Below are 16,908 nucleotides of genomic sequence, written 5' to 3' on the forward strand. Positions count from 1 at the left end.
CTCTCTAATTAACCCTCATTTTTCCATTGTCATTTAATTTCCATCATGCTTTTGAGAAGTATGATATGCCTCTGTATAAAATAGAGGAAACCACTTTTTATATTTTTGAATTTTTTTAAACTTTAATATAAATTACTTGGTATCACTTATTTAAATTATTATCTTTGGAATTTGTTGACATTCTTAAATTTATTAATTTTTTGAGGGTCGGGGGCACACCTGGCAATACTTAGGGGTTACTCCTGGCTCTGCACTCAGTAATTACACCTGGCGGTGCACAAGGGACCATATGGGATGCTGGGGATCAAACCTGGGTCAGCCATGTACAAGGCAAATGTCCTCCCGCTGTACTATCTCTCCGGACCCAAATTTATTAACTTCTCTCTTTAATGGGTTTATAACCATTATCACTTATTACTTCAAATAATTCTCCTGTTCTTTTCTTCCCTTCTGCAATTATCAACATGTTAAATTTCAACTTTGTTGTTCTTTTTGTTTTGCTTTGTTTTCTTTGGGGCAGGCAAGTTTTTCTCTTGGCTCTGTGCTGGGGGTCATTCATACTGGTGCTCAGGGCACAGGCATTGTTCAGGACTGAACCCAAGCCTCTTGCATGTAAAGCACGTACTCCAGTTTTTATTGAACTATCTCTCCTGACCAGTATGTCATTCTTATCTCTCAACTCACTTTTGTAGTATTCCACCTGTGTTTTGTGAGATTTTACAGTGTAATGTATGTTACATTCTAGTAGTTTCTTACAAACTTCTTCAGGTCGATTTCTTTTTTTATTTTTATTAGTGAGACATCATGAAGTACAGTTGTAGACTTACAAATTTTTGTGCTTGGGTTTCCATTATACAATGCAAATATTCAGGTCGATTTCTTACTTTGTGACTAAATGACTGCTAAATGTATTTGTAGAATTTACAGCATAACTTATTTTGGTTTTACGGATTTAACAAATGATCAATTTTTTAAAATGTTTGTGATTGTATGCTCTACTTTCATGGAACTTTTTGAATTTTAAAAACTTGTCTAAATTTAGTAAAAATATGAAATCTATTTCATCATATTCCATAATAATCACAAGCAATTGTACATGTGTTTATTGTCTTTTTTATTATTCATTGGGTTATCTTTGTACATACTTTATGTTCAAAATTATATAGGAAAACAATTTTATGCCTAAAAATAAAAAGTTTGATAGATTTCTGTCAAGAGTCTAGGAGAATAAATAGTTGGGGATCACTGTCATCTAATTTATAAAATCCAGAACCAAATATTAATTTAAATCACAATCACAATCATCCTGTTGTTCATTGATTGCCTCGAGCAGGCACCAATAAAGTCTCCTTCTTCCTAGCCCTGAGATTTTAAAAGAGCCATATTCAATGCTCTTTCAGGCCTAGGGGAATGAGACCTATCATTGTTACTGGTATTTGGCATATTGAGTATGACACGGAAAGTTTGCCAGACTCTCCCATGTGGGCAGGATACTTTCGGTTGCCTGCCAGGTTCTCCAAAGTAAAAACGAGATAATAAGATGTCGCATAGCCGCAAATGTGGACACGTGCTTCTGGAAGCTGGGTTTTAAAGTCTCTGGGTCTTGGCCGTTGATGGGACCACCTGGAACGGGCAGCAGCTGGTGGGTGCCTACCTACTGGAAGATGGGGGATCTGGGTGGAGAAGGCCCAGTCCCAATCTGAGCAGGTTTGGAGATCTCAGCCCCGCGACCCACATGCCTGGGTTCCTCTGCTGGTTCCTTCATGTATGAGGCTTGTCCGGATGTGTGGACAGTGGTCTTATCATGGCTGTAGCTGGTTCTGGAGGTCTTCGGCTGCCGGGGCTCTGCTCAGGGCAGGGAGGGAAACTCAACCCTCCCTCCAAGGGGCCCCAGTGAGAACAGGCAGGCACGGGGGCAGGAGACTCTGTGTTCTCTTCCGGGAGCTGGATTTTATAGTCTCTGGGTCTTGGCCCTTGATGGGACCACCTGGCGCTGGCGAATAGTTAATTCAAATGCTTATAATAATTTTAGTTACTCTTAATTTTATTGATTTTTAACTATACACTTACTCTGTGGACTGGAGCGATAGCACAGCAGGTAGGGCATTTGCCTTACATGCAGCCAACCCGGGTTTGATTCCTCCGTCCCTCTTGGAGAGCCCGGCAAGCTACCGAGAGTATCCTGCCCACACGGCAGAACCTGGCAAGCTCTCCGTGGCATATTTGCCCCCGCGCCTGGGTGTTCCTTCCCGGAGTCCCTTGGAGGGGAGCGGGTTGAGCTTTCCTCCCCGCCCCGACCAGGGCTACGGCAGCCGAAGACCTCCAGGACCAGCCACCACCATGCTGAGACCACTCTCCGCACACATGAAGGTACTGGCAGAGGGACAAAGCCACGCGGGTTCCGGGGCCGAGACCTCCAAGCCTACTCGAATTGGAGTCGAGCATCTTCCACCCAGATCCTCCAAATTCCAGTAGGCGGGGGTCACACCCACCACCTGGCCCCCTGGCGCCGTGTAATCCCATCAGCGGCCAAGACTCAGAGACTATAAAATCCAGATCCCGGAACCGCGCGGCCGCATTTGCAGCCGCGCGACATCTTAACACAACTTTTTTTTTATGACATCTTATTGTCTTATTTCTACTTTGGACAAACTTGCAGGCTATCGAATGTAGCCTGCCCACAGGGCAGAGTCTGGCAAACTCCCCGTGGCGTACCAAATATGCCAAATACCAGTAACATTGATGGGTCTCACTCTCCTAAACAGCCTTGAATATAATCTCAGGGCTAGGATGAAAGAGACGTTACTGGGGCCTGCTCGAGGCAATCGACGAATAACAGGATGATGAAATGAATGAAATGAAACACAATGGAGACGTTACTGGTGCCCTCTTGAGCAAATCGATGAACAACGGGAGGACAGTACTACAAGTGCAGTGCTACACTTTCTCTAGCTATAGTAAGCTGAATAAAAATATCAAAAAAAGATTTGATACTAAACAACAGTGGTTGCAGTATTCCAGCTGTAGGAATGAGAAATAGTTTTACTTTTTGTACAATCTCACCTTGAATCAAAATATACATACAACTCTGCAGGCTGTGGAATATAAAGTCTTCTATGGTGACCATGTCTTTTAGGGTTTCTCATAAAGGAAGCTTCTGTTTGCTAATATCCCTCCAGTTTCATGGGGTCTAGCATTTTATTAATAGTATATTCTTTCCCAAAATAGTTAAAATTAAATATTTAATAGCACAGTGGGTAGGGCGTTTGCCTTGCACGCAGCCAACATGGCTGACCCGAGTTCGATTCCTCCGCCCCTCTCGGAGAGCCCGGCAAGCTACCGAGAGTATCTCGCCCGCACAGCAGAGCCTGGCAAGCTCCCCATGACGTATTCGATATGCCAGACACAGTAACAACAAAGTCTCCAATAGAGACGTTACTGGGCCCGCTCGAGCAAATCGATGATCAACGGGAGGGCCTTTTTACTTTATTGTGTTAGAAACAATTTATTGTGTAGATTAACATAATTTTATAGATCAATGACTTTAGAAAAAATATTCTTGGAAGATGTTTTAGAAGCAATACTGCAGTCCTTCAGGTCTTCTATAGTCTCCATGAATTTTCAGAAGAATAGATGACATAGGTCTTTATTAAGGCGATTTTTATATCTAGGTGACTTCAAAAGTTAGCTATTGCCCTCAATCTGATGCCTTGCTGGAGTATATGACTGCTCGGGAAACATTGATTATGTATGCAAGATTGTGGGGAATATCTGAGAACCAGATTAATCCATATGTGAATGAGCGTTTGAAGTCCCTACAACTGGCAGCCCATGCTGACAAGATTATAAGAACCTACAGGTGAATCATTTATGTTGATATTTTTGCTGATGTTGAAAACCCTGAGAGGGCCTCACAGTACTTTTTAGCTAAGTACGAGTTCTTAATGCATTGCCAAGATTTAGATGTTATTGATAAGGACACCCAGTTCTATGTATTGCCTTTGCAGACACGAATCTCTCTAAATTCTGAATCAATTTGAACAATAGCTCTCAAATTCAACAAGAGACATCTTTTACTTACTATTGTCTATACAATTGTCTCCCAGAAAGGAAGTTCAAGTTACTATTGTCTCTATGTACCTAGAAAATTATATCACTATAAAAAAAATCAATAAATACTAGTGACAATCAATTATACAAGAGTCACTCTTCTAGGGGCAGAGAGATAGCACAGGGGGTAAGGTGCTCACCTCTAATGCAGCCAACCCCAGTTAAATCCCCAGCACTGCATATGATCCCCTGAGCACCCCCAGTAGTAATCCCTGAGCACAGAGCCAAGAGTAAGTCCTGAGTACTATAGAGTGTGACCCATCCACCCAAACACTCTTTTACATTCCAAAGAAAATGAATTAATATGCATTAGATTTTTTTAATTCATGTAAAAATCAGTATTGAGGGTATACATGTAAAGCGTTTGATAGACTTGCATTTGAATATTTATGCTAAAACTTTTCTGTGAGTACTGATTCACATACCTTCCTCTCCTTCTATTCTCTCCTATGCGATGAAGTGGAGGAAACAAACGTAGGCTGAGTACTGCTGTTGCCATGACCGGAAACCCCTTGATCATTTTGATGGATGAGCCATCCACGGGTGTAGACCCATTAGCCCGAAAACTCATCTGTAATGTTGTGACAGAGGCACGTAAAAATGACAAAGCCATAGTGATCTCTTCCCACAGGTGAGTTTCCTTGGGAGACTTGCTTCAGAGTTCGCACCATTGTCCTGACTGTAGAAGAGAGTTTCTTAAGGATAAGAATATTGATGCTCCAGTTGCGCAATCGGTTAGCGCGCGGTACTTATAAGAATATTGCGCATGAATTAGTATTTAGTATGTGTCTTCCTTACTATCTTAGCGAACAGAGTAGTCAGAACTCTCAATGAGCCAAATAACTAAGTGTGGGTTCAGAACAGGAAGTTGACAAATTTTCTGTTTGAAGATTTGGTTACTCTTCTATTTATCATTGTGCAAAATTTCTTTCATTTGAAATCATTGAAATTCTGTTGTTTGAACTACATAATTTCTAGCAAAGGAGAACTTAGGTTTTTTTCATCCTGGTATTTTGCTTTGCTAGTATGGAGGAATGTGATTCTATCTGTACCAAATTAGCCATCATGGTAGAGGGGAAGATTGTGTGTTTGGGAAGTCCTCAGAACCTCAAGAACAAGTTTGGCAACGTTTACAACCTGAAGGTGAAAGTCAAGAGTGATATAAGTGAGGCTAAGTTGGAAGAATTTAAAAGATTCATCTTGGTGATATTTCCAGGTAAATTTAAGTTAACTTTACTAGAAAACTATTAACCCCTGTTTTATTGTTCTTTTATACATTAGTTATACATCTTCAATTATTCTTTATACATTTTATCGATATTCAGCACTAAATTACTTTTGGAAATGCCCAGTTTTACAACCTCTTGTGCCTTCATATATAATTTTCTCACAGAAAGTTTATCATTTTAAACAAAGCTTCTCATAAATTTCTTGCATTACTTTATGAGGCAGTTTTGGGTTTGTGTCCAAGAGTATCTCGCCCACACAGAAAAGCCTGGCAAGCTACCCGTGATGTATTCAATATGCCAAACACAGTAACAAGTGTCACAATGGAGACGTTACCGGCCTGCTCGAGCAAATAGATGAACAACGGGAAGACAGTGACAGTAACAATTCTCCACATAAATGATACTTCAAAAGGAGCATTTTTTACACAATTCTGAATTATTTTTACATATTATTTATAGAACATTTTTCATATTTACCTTCCAATAGGCATGTAATCTTGGTGAACTTTCTTAGTCAAGATGTTATTGGTATGCGCATAATAACCATTGATATTTCCCATCCTTAGAGTAGATCTGTTTCTACAGGATAAATTCTAAACATTTCTATATAAGAACAGGTAGTGGCTATTTTTTTCCTTGCTTTTTAAAAATAAAGGCACTCATTACCTCTAGTTCTATTAGAAATATTAATTTCTAGAAAAAGTCACTCAGAATCAGAAAAATTTGTAAAAATCACAAAATGGGAGAAAGAGAGTAATAATGAGGGCTTTCAGAAAGAACTTAGACTTCAATGCTTAAATTCAAATGGATAAATAGACTTAGAGCTTCAGATTAAATAAAATGGTAAAGCATAAATATTTCTGGAAACAAGAAGAAACCATCAAAAGCAGATTACTACATAAAAGGCAGCCTCGAAATTCGTGTTGAGATTTACAAGGAAAAATCAAAGAAACAAAGTGAAATAGAAAACCAACAGAAATCCTCATAGTGAGATGGCAACAATTTTTTTCATGTTAATAGTTTATCTAAAAGTCTATGGGCTGAACTCCCCAGTAAAAAGGTATATAATGAGGAATCACAGAGATAGTACAGTGAGAAGGAGGTTTGCTTTGCAAGTGACCTTAATCACTTCACTTAACTTCCCGTTAGTCGTCGATTTGCTCGAGCAGGCGCCAGTAACGTCTCCATTTGTCCCTGTAATGTGCTAGTGTAGCCCAATGGCATCTGTTAGCTCCGGGAACATGAAGGGCCTCAAACCGATCGTTCATGATCTTGACGAAGAAGTCTGACCATCTGGAAGGTGGGCGGCCACGCGTTCTTTTGACATCCCGTGGAATCCAGTCGGTAACAACTCTAGTCCAGCCCATCTGATTTTCGACACCTTGGCAAATGAGACAGCGTCCCTGATTCTTGATCATCGACGGATGTCAGAACTCCGGATTCTTTCTCTCATTTGAGTGAAACGTGATATTCCAAGCATAGCTCTTTCTATTCTTCTTTGGGAGACCTGAATAGCGTTCGCATCTTGTTTGCGTAGGGCCCAGGTCTCTGAGGCATATGTTAATGCAGGAAGAACAGCGGAATCAAAGAGATGTGCCCAGAGCCGGAGGTTCTTCGTCCTCTTAGCTATTTCTTCGACGTTCTTGAAGGCGTTCCAAGCCACTCTCTTCCTCCTGCGCAGCTCGGGTGCCAGGTCATTTGTCATGTTGACTTCTCGACCTAAGTACGCATAGCTGTTGCATTCGGAGATGGTCGTTCCGTTGAGAGCGAATGGGGCATCAGGAACGAGGCTGTTTCTCATAAACATTGTCTTCGTAAGATTCAGCTGTAGTCCTACCTTTCCACACTCACGGTCAAAGTCGGCCAGCATTTGTGCGGCTTGGCTGATGTTTGGTGTTATTAAAACAATGTCATCAGCAAAGCAGAGGTGGTGTAGTTGCCAACCATCTATCTTCACTCCCATTCCTTCCCATTCCAGTCGTCGCATGATGTTCTCGAGGGTGGCACTGAAGAGTTTCGGTGAAATGGTATCACCCTGCTGCACCCCTCTCTTGACATCAACGATCACTTCTTTGTAGAATGGTGAGATCCTGGTAGTGAATCCGCAATACAGCTCACGGAGGATCCTGATGTATTGGGCTTGAATGCCCTGATTGGCTAGGGCTTCAATGACTGCTTCCGTCTCAACAGAATCAAAGGCCTTCATTAAATCAATGAACGTTAAACAGAGCGGCATCTTGAACTCCCAAGAAACCTCAATGAGCTTGGTTATTGTGTGAATATGGTCGATGGTGCTGAATCGCTTGCGGAACCCTGCTTGCTCGCATGGCTGTCCTTCATCTAGTGTTCTGCCAATCCTATTTAGGATGACTTGAGTGAACAACTTGTAGATGACAGACAATAGGCAGATCGTCGATAGTTGCCAATGTCATGGATGTCTCCCTTCTTGAATGGTCCTGCTGGTTTTCCATTGGGACAGAACCTTGCATTCAGACAGGTAGCGAGTGAAGAGCCGAGCCAGTGTATTGATGAGTACTGACGGCAGGTTCTTCAGGTGTTCAGGTCTGACCTTGTCTGGGCCGGGTGCTGTTTGTTTCTTTACCGACGAAATGGCGTGTAGGATTTCGGAAGGGAGAACGTTGGGAACGACATATCCATCCTGTGGAATTTGGTATGTCGGCAAATGGACATGGCTATTGAAGAGATTTGAGTAGAAGTCATGGATAATCTTCTCCATTGCCGTTCTGGAGGATGTGATGGATCCATCAGGACGTCGGAGGGCAGTCATCTTGGTCTTGTAGTTGGCGAAGGACAGGCGGGCATTACGAATACTTTTCCCGGCTTCTGCCACATCTACCAGTACTTCTGCTCTTCTCTCTTTGAGGTCTTCCTTGATTGCATCTCTGCACTGCTTTGCGAGCTCGAACGTTAGCTTGCGGTTGCCTGTGGCATGCGCCAAACCACGCTGGCGAATTAGCTCAAGAGTTTTCGAAGACAGGCGTTTTTTTGTGTCTATCTCTCTCTTGGCGTTCTCGCACATTCATGGAGGTGCTGAACCAGTCGATCATATTCCTCGTCAATGTTGTCAACAATGGCATCTTCCCATGTTGCCACAATAGTGCCAAAGAGTTCCCAGTTGGTGGTCGTTCTGGGAGTTCTCTTTTTGAACTTTGCAGCCCTTTCTCCCCGCTCTGTGAAGTAGAATTTTGCATGAAGGAGACGGTGGTCCGATCCCGTTCGAAATTTTGGGACAACAGCGACATCAGTCAGGCAAAACCGTCAATTGAATATGATGTGGTCTATTTCGTTGTGGAATCGTCCACCGGGAGACTCCCATGTCCATCGTTTAGATTCTGCCTTCTGGAACTGTGAGTTACCATGGATGGTCTTGGTCGACATGATGAACTCAGACAGTCTCTCACCCTGTTCGTTCCATTCTAGGCCATGGGTCCCGATGTGAAGTTCTTCAGCTGATCTTCTCGGTCCTATCTTGGCATTAAAATCACCCACAATGATCTTGTAGAAGGTGTGGTCTTCTTTATAGAACTTCTCTAGCTCCATGTAGAACTTCTCGATTTCTCTTTCATCATAATGAGATGTTGGTGCGTAGACAACGAAGATAGAAACTGCAGGCAGTGAGCCACATCTATTCAAATGTAAACGACACTACTCCACTACCCAGCCGTCGCCACACTCCAGGACGCTTTCCGGACACATCATAAGATACTAAATACCCATCTTCTGGAATTGTCGTACCATATTTGATAGGGTTCAAATATGATAACACCTACAAGGGTGATTAGAGGTCGCCCCAAAAGCCTCTATCCCTCTCGGAAAGACTGGCAAGCTACCGAGAGTATTCCGCCTGCACAGAAGAGCCTGGCAAGCTATCCGCTGTGTATTCGATATGCCAAAACCAGTAACTACAACTGGTCTCATTCACCTGACCCTGAAGGCTTCACCGACATGGCAGCACTGAGAAGGATGAGAAAGGAGAGGCCGACAAAATCTCAAGGCCGACGTAGGCCGCCACAACAAAGGAAGACAAAAATGATCGTGTGTACTTTCAATGCACATACGCTAGCATCAGATGCATCCATCGAGGACCTGATGGTACAAGCTCAAATGATCAAGTACGACATCATGGTCTGACCGAGACAAGAATGCACGAATCTCACCATGCCGTTTTCGACACTGGAGAAGAATTGTTCCTCGGAACATGCGATAAAAGAGGTGTTGGAGGCATCGGTGTCCTTATCAACACAAACTTGCAAGTGACCAATCCTGGTATAATCTCTGGCACTCCATATGGTACCCTGAGCATGGGTCCTGTGCCAAAAATAAAAAATTTAAAAGCAAAGAAAAGAATACCATGTTGTTTACAGATTCTGACTGCTGTGACTAGTGCTGCAATGAACATAGAAGTGCAGATGGCATTTCTGCTGTGTTTTTATTTAACTTTTTAATTAAAGTGACTAAATTATAACTATATAGGTATGATTGTTAATCAGCTTTCCTATATACTCCATTAATTTCACCATTAAAAGCTCAATTCTGGACTTTATCCTATAGTTGACCCCTTTTACATAAATATCCTTTCCTTTTTTTTTTTTTTGGAGAAGGACAGAAGTTTATTTTATCATGATGGGTCCAAGGATCATGATGGGTCATGGGACTTTTACCCATTTGACAAATGATTAAAAAACTGAAATTGCATTTATACTCTAAAGCTATATTCCAAAGTGTCAATTCAGCCATGCATGATTACTGTTTTATTTATTTATTTATTTATTTTTTATTAGTGAAACACCATGAGGTACAGTTGTAGACTTACAAGTTGTTGTGCTTGGGTTTCAGTTATACAATGATCAAGTACCCATCCCACCACCAGTGCCCATTCTCCACCCCCACCAATCCCAGTATCCCTCCCACCCCTCCCATCCCCCATCCCACCCCGCCTCTGTGGCAGGGCACTCCCTTTTGTTCTATCTCTCCTTTTGGGTGTTGTGGTCTGCAGAAGAGACAGTGGGTGGAAATCATGTTCTGTCTATAGACTACTTTCAGCATACATCTCCCATCCTGGGCAGATCTTCCCAGCACCCTTTATTTGGTGCTCCCTTCTCTATATGAGCTGCCTTTGCCCCTACAGTGTGCAGCTGGCTTCTAAGCCAGCCATGCCCTTTCCTTTTGATAACTACTATTTTAATCTTATAGCCTAATATATTATTTTCATTTATTAAGTTAGTTCATTGATTTCATTTCTTTGTGTACCACATAATCTGTGAAATAACTCACCTATTCTATTTTTCCTTTTATAGGTAGTGAATTAGATCAGGAAAATCAAGGGATACTTAATTACCACATTCCCAGAAAGGACAATAACTGGGGAAAGGTGACTATAGAAATCATGCCCTTTAATCACTGCATGGGACAAAAACACAACACTAGTATGGGAGTATAATTTAATGGTATTTTGTATTTTTAATTTAATAATTATAATAATCATGCTGTAAAGTAGGATTTTGGAATTGTAGGAGCAATAACTACTCTATAGTTCATAGATTTATATTCCTCAAATCCCATCATTAGTTTATGGTCTATCAAGATATTAGAACAGAAACCTGCTCTCTCAGTTTCTCACTTACCTGTTTGTTCTAATTTTTCTTCTCCTTTCTACCTTTTGTTCTCCAACAGTAACTTGGAAAGAGGAGAAGGTGGGTGAAATTGCAAAAGTAACTGAAATTTTTTTTGTTATTGTTAAAGGTTTTTGGTATTTTGGAGAAAGCTAAACAACAATATGATTTAGAAGACTATTGTATTGGTCAAATGACTTTGGAACAGATTTTCCTCACCTTTTCTATGTCAAAGAATGTCCCAGATGTTCCAGATTATATGAAGAAAAGGGAGTTGGGTAAAGTTAGTTTAAATAAGATGAATACAGTTAGTTTGGAAGAGAAGGATAAAAGTCGCATCAGTGAGATTGAGTGACACTTTTATGTCCTTCCTGAACTACTTTCTACTACACCTGAATACAGATAGAGAGGAGCCTTCATATGTATGTTTTATATGTATTGTACATGTATATAATAAAGGATTTCCCCCATCCACCATGCACAAATACAGGGAAAAAATTGGTGAATTCTTGTTTGCGCTCCTAGAAGAAGCAACAAAAGGCAACACAAGAGCAGTGTTAAGCAAGCTAATGAAAAACATCTATTCCTATTTTTCTGAATGTTTGAAGAGAAATATCCAGAAAATGATGGTGTTCTCAGATGGGACTAGTTGATGGGCGAGATATTTCTGCTTTAAGGGAAAATATTAGGGGCTGGAGTGATAGTATAGCGAGCAGGGCATTTGTATTGCAGATGGCCTACAGGGGTTCGATCCACAACATCTCAAATGGTCCTCTGAGCACTCCCAGGAGTGATTCCTGAGTGCAGAGCCAGGAGTAACCCCTGAGCATTGCTGGGTATGACCCAAAAAGCAAAAAAGAAGAGAGAGAGAAATATTAATAAAAACCTTAAATTTGCAACAAGCCATTCACCCATGGACATGCATACACATAATTTTATACCAATAGGAAAATAAATAGGACCAGGGAGATGTACAATATTTAGACCTGACATTGATTTCTAGTCTACTGAGCATTTCTGGGTAAAGTTCCCCCGACACTGCTAGGTGTGACCCCGGGTCCCCAGACACCACCAGGTTATATCTGGTGGCCCCAGGCATACAGAGCTAGCATGATGCTGGCCTGATTGGCCAAATATTGTCCAGAGTGTCCCCACAGTCCCCTGGGTACCAGTAGAGACAATCGTCATTTAAAGAAGACAACTAAAATCAATATTAAAATTAGGTCTTAATGGGTTATTTCCTAAACCCAAAGATTCCACATTTTAAAGAGAATCTGTAAGTCAAAACATTTGGATTCCAAGCACATAAAGGGGAAAAATATACATCAAAATATGTCAAAATATACATCAAAAATATGGGGGATATAAATACCTGTTACAAGTAAGGAAGACAGATTTTCGTCTGACAATATACAGCCTGTGATTCTTTTTTTAAAAATATTATTCGTTTTATTTATTAGCATAAAATGGCTCAACAATAAAATTATGGGCCCTAAGAGCCAGTAATTTCTTTTCTTTTATTTTTTTATTTTTAATTTTTATTAGTGAAAAATCATGAGGTACAGTTGTGTAGACTTACAAGTTTTTGTGCTTTGGTTTCAGTTAAAAATGATCGAGAACCTGTCCCTCCACCGGTGCCTTTCCCGCCACCAATGATCCCAGTCTCCCTCCCACACCTCCTCGCCCCCCCCATCCCATCCCTTCTCTGTGGCGGGGCATTCCCTTTTGTTCTCTCTTTCCTTTTGGGTTGGAGCGATAGCACAGCGGTAGGGCGTTTGCCTTGCACGCAGCCAACATGGCCGACCCGAGTTCGATTCCTCTGCCCCTCTTGGAGAGCCCAGCAAGCTACCGAGAGTATCTCGCCCACAGGGCAGAGCCTGGCAAGCCACCCGTGATGTATTCGATATGCCAAACACAGTAACAACAAAGTCTCCAATGGAGACGTTACTGGGCCCGCTCGAGCAAATCGATGAACAACGGGAGGGCCTTTACCTTTACCTTTACCTCCTTTTGGGTGCTGAGGTTTGCAAAGGAGGCATTGAGTGGCAATCATGTTCGGTCTATAGTCTACTTTCAGCATGCATCTCCCATCCTGGGAGGATCCTCCCAGCACTCTCTACTTGGTGTTCCATTCTGAGCTGCCTTTTTCCCTAGCATGTGCGGCTGGCTTTCAAGCCATGGAGTGAAACTCCTGGTACTTATCCCAACTATTCTTGGATGTTAGTTTCCTATTTTGTTACTTTATATTCCACAGATGAATGCAATCTTTCTATATCTGTCCGTCTCTTTCTGACTCAATTCACATAGCATGATACTTTCCATGTAGTACCACTTGTATGTAAATTTTATGACTTCATCTTTTTCTAACAGCTGCATAGTACTCCACTGTGTAGATGTACCAAAGATTCTTTAACCAGTCATCTATTCTTGGGCACTCGGGTTTTTCCAGATATTGGCTATTGTGAACAGTGCAGCAATAAACAGAGAAGTGCAGATGTCATTTCAACTATACTTTTTTGACTCTCCGGGATATATTCCCAGGAGTGGTAATGCTGGGTCAAATGGGAGCTCAATTTCTAATTTTTTGAGAATCATCCATACTGTTTTTCAAAAGGGCTGAACTGGTCGGCATTCCCACCAGCAGTGAAGGAGGATCCCTTTCTCACCACATCCGTGCCAACACCCTTTGCTTTTGTTCTTTTGGATGTGGGCCAGTCTCTGTGGTGTGAGATGATATCTCATTGTTGTTTTGATCTGCATTTCCCTGATGATTGGTGATGTAGAGCATTTTCTCGTGTGCCTTTTATCACATATCTTCTTTGATAAAGTTTCTGTTCATTTCATCACCCCATTTTTTGATGGGGTTGGATGTTTTCTTCTTGTGGAGTTCAACCAGTGTTTTGTATATTCTTGATATCAACCGCTTATTGGATAGGTATTGGGTGAATATCCTTTCCCATTCTATAGATTGTCTGTATTCTGGTCACTGTATCTTTTGAGGTGCAGAAACTTCTTAGTTTAAGATAGTGCCATTTGTTTATCTCTGTTTCCATTTGTTTGGTCAGTGGAGTGTCGTCTTTGAAGATACCGTTCACCTCAATATCGTGGAGGTTTTTGCCAACCTTGTCTTCAATGTACCTTATGGACTTTGGCCTGATGTTGAGATCTTTAACCCATTTTTATCTGACATTTGTGCATAGTGTTAGGTCGAGGTCTAAGCCCAGTTTTTTTCATGTGGTTGTCCAGTAATGCCAGCACCATTTGTTGAAGTGGCTTTGCTTTCGCCACTTCATATTTTTGCTCCCTTATCAAATATTAGATGTTCATACATTTGTGGTTGTGTTTACAGATATTCCTCCTGTTCCATTGGTCTGTGGCCCTGTCTTTGTTTCAGTACCATGCTGTTTTAATTATTACCGCTTTGTAGTAGAGTTTGAGGTTGGGGAGAGTAATGCCTCCCCACGTCTTTTTCCCAAGAATTGCTTTAGCTATTCGAGGGCGTTTGATGTTCCATACGAATTTCAGGAGTGCTTGATCTATTTCTTTGAAGAATTTCATGGGTATCCTTATAGGGATCGCATTGAATCTGTATAATACTTTAGGGAGTATTGCCATTTTGACAATGTTAATTCTCCCTATCCATGAGCAGGGGATATGCTTCCATTTCCTCATGTCCTCTTTTATTTACTGGAGTAGCATTTTGTAGTTTTCATTGTAGAGGTCCTTCACCTCTTTAGTTAGGCTCATTCCAAGGTATTCGATTTTCTGGGGCATGACAGTGAACAGGATTTTTTTTCATGTCACTTTCCTCTGTTTCACTATTTGCATATAGGAAGACCATGGAATTTTGGGCGTGAATTTTATAGCCTGCGACTTTACTGTACAAGTCTATTATTTCTAGGAGTCTCTTGATAGAGGATTTAAGATTCTCAAGATATAGTATCATATCATGGCAAATAGTGAGAGCTTGATTTCTTCCTTTCCTATGTAGATTCCTTTAATGTATTTTTCTTGCCTAATCGCTATTGTGAGTACTTCCAGTACTATATTGAACAGAAGTGTGATAGTGGGCATCCTTGGCTTGTCCCTGATCTTAGAGGGAAGGTCCTTAGTTTTTTCCCATTGAGAATAATGCTTGTCATGGGTTTGTTAGATGGCTTTGACTATCTTGAGGAAAGTACCTTCGAAACCCATTTTGGTGAAAGTTTTCATCATAAACGGGTGCTGAATCTTGTCAAAAGTTTTCTCTGTGTCTAGTGATATGATCATGTTTTTTTTTTGTTTGTAGGAGTACTGCTATTTATTCAGCCACTGATTAGCTGATTGAACTGCGCATTAACTCCACCTTACTTTTTTTTCATAATTTTATTTATTTATTTTTTCTTCTTTTTATATTTATTTATTTATTGAATCACTGTGGGAAAAGTTACAAAGCTTTCAGGTTGAAGTCTCGGTCATATGATGATCAAACACCTTTCCCTTCACCAGTACTCACTTTTCACCACCAAGAAACCCAATATACCCCCCTCCCAACCCTCCCAATGCCTGTGAGGCAGATGATTTCTACTTAACTCTTTTCTACTTTGATTACATTCATTATTTCGACAAAAAATGCACCACTAGTGTTTATAATTTCCCCCCAACAATCAGAATTGCTGAAAAGGCACTGTGAAATACTTGGTTTTCCCCATCCAAAAATGGGGCAATGAAATGAACAGAAACTTTCTCAAAGAAGAAATCCGAATGGCAAAAAAGCACATGAGAAAATGCTCTACATCATTAATCATCAGGGAGATGCAGATCAAAACCACAATGAGATACCATCTCACACCTCAGAGACTGGCCCACATTCAAAAGAACAAAAGCAACCGATGCTGGCGTGGATGTGGCGAGAAAGGGACACTCCTTCACTGTTGGTGGGAATGTCCACTGGTTCAGCCCTTCTGGAAAACAGTATGGACGATTCTCAAAAAATTAGAAATTGAGCTCCCATTTGACCCAGCAATACCACTCCTGGGAATATATCCCAGAGAGGCAAAAATGTATAGTCGAAGTGACATCTGCACTTGTTTGTTCATTGCAGCACTCTTTACAATAGCCAGAAACTGGAAGAAACCTGAATGCCCAAGAACAGATGACTGGTTAAAGAAACTTTGGTACATCTACACAATGGAGTACTATGTAGCTGTTAGAAAAGATGAAGTCATGAAATTTACATACAAGTGGTACAATATGGAAAGTATCATGCTAAGCGAAATGAGTCAGAAAGAGAGGGATAGACATAGAAAGATTGCATTCATCTGGGGGATATAAAGTAACAAAGTATGAGATTAATACCCAAGAATAGCTGAGATCAGCACCAGGAGGATTACTCCATAACTTAGAGGCCAGCCGGGTATCCTAGAGGAAAGGGCAGTTCAGATAGAGAAGGGAGCACCAAATAAAGGATGTTTGGAGGATCCTCCCAGGAGGGGAGATGCATGTCGAAAGTAGACTATGGACTGAACATGTTTGCCACTCAATGTCTCTTTTGCAGACCACAACACCCAAAAGGAGAGAGAGAACACAGGGGATTGCCCTGCCACAGAGACAGGGGGGATGGGGGGATGGGGGTGGGAGGGATATTATCCATGGTGGTGGAAGATGGGCACTGGTGGAGGGATGGGTATCTGATCATTGTATAATTGAAACCAAAGCACAAAAAATTGTAAATCTACAACTTTAAAAAAAATAAAATAAAATAAAGGGAAAAAAAGAAAGAAATACTTGGTTTTCAATAGCTGGTATGAGAATCATACAATGTCCTATAATGATTTTGGATTTCTGCAAAGAGCCAGATAATTACAAGATTGGTTTCTGTGCATCTGGTGTTATGGCTGTGCTGGGGGCGGAGGGGAGGAGGAAGGGAGAAACACCCTTTCCCTCCCGGGGAGGCA

At 41.3% G+C, this 16,908-nt stretch overlaps 1 protein-coding gene across 1 annotated transcript in view; it reads left to right on the forward strand.

Moving 5' to 3' along the window:
* LOC130045924 (phospholipid-transporting ATPase ABCA3-like) overlaps window positions 1-11,327 on the forward strand; it is a 98,591-nt gene extending 87,264 nt beyond the window's left edge. The window contains exons 25-29 of the mRNA XM_056138806.1: window positions 3,672-3,859; window positions 4,571-4,741; window positions 5,136-5,326; window positions 10,658-10,731; window positions 11,103-11,327. Of these exons, the coding sequence (XP_055994781.1) occupies window positions 3,672-3,859; window positions 4,571-4,741; window positions 5,136-5,326; window positions 10,658-10,731; window positions 11,103-11,327 (849 nt within the window). The remainder of the gene's footprint in view (window positions 1-3,671; window positions 3,860-4,570; window positions 4,742-5,135; window positions 5,327-10,657; window positions 10,732-11,102) is intronic.
* Window positions 11,328-16,908: the final 5,581 nt, after the last annotated feature.

Source organism: Sorex fumeus, unplaced genomic scaffold (genome assembly GCF_029834395.1).
Source record: "Sorex fumeus unplaced genomic scaffold, SorFum_2.1 ptg000130l, whole genome shotgun sequence".
Taxonomy (NCBI): domain Eukaryota; kingdom Metazoa; phylum Chordata; class Mammalia; order Eulipotyphla; family Soricidae; genus Sorex; species Sorex fumeus.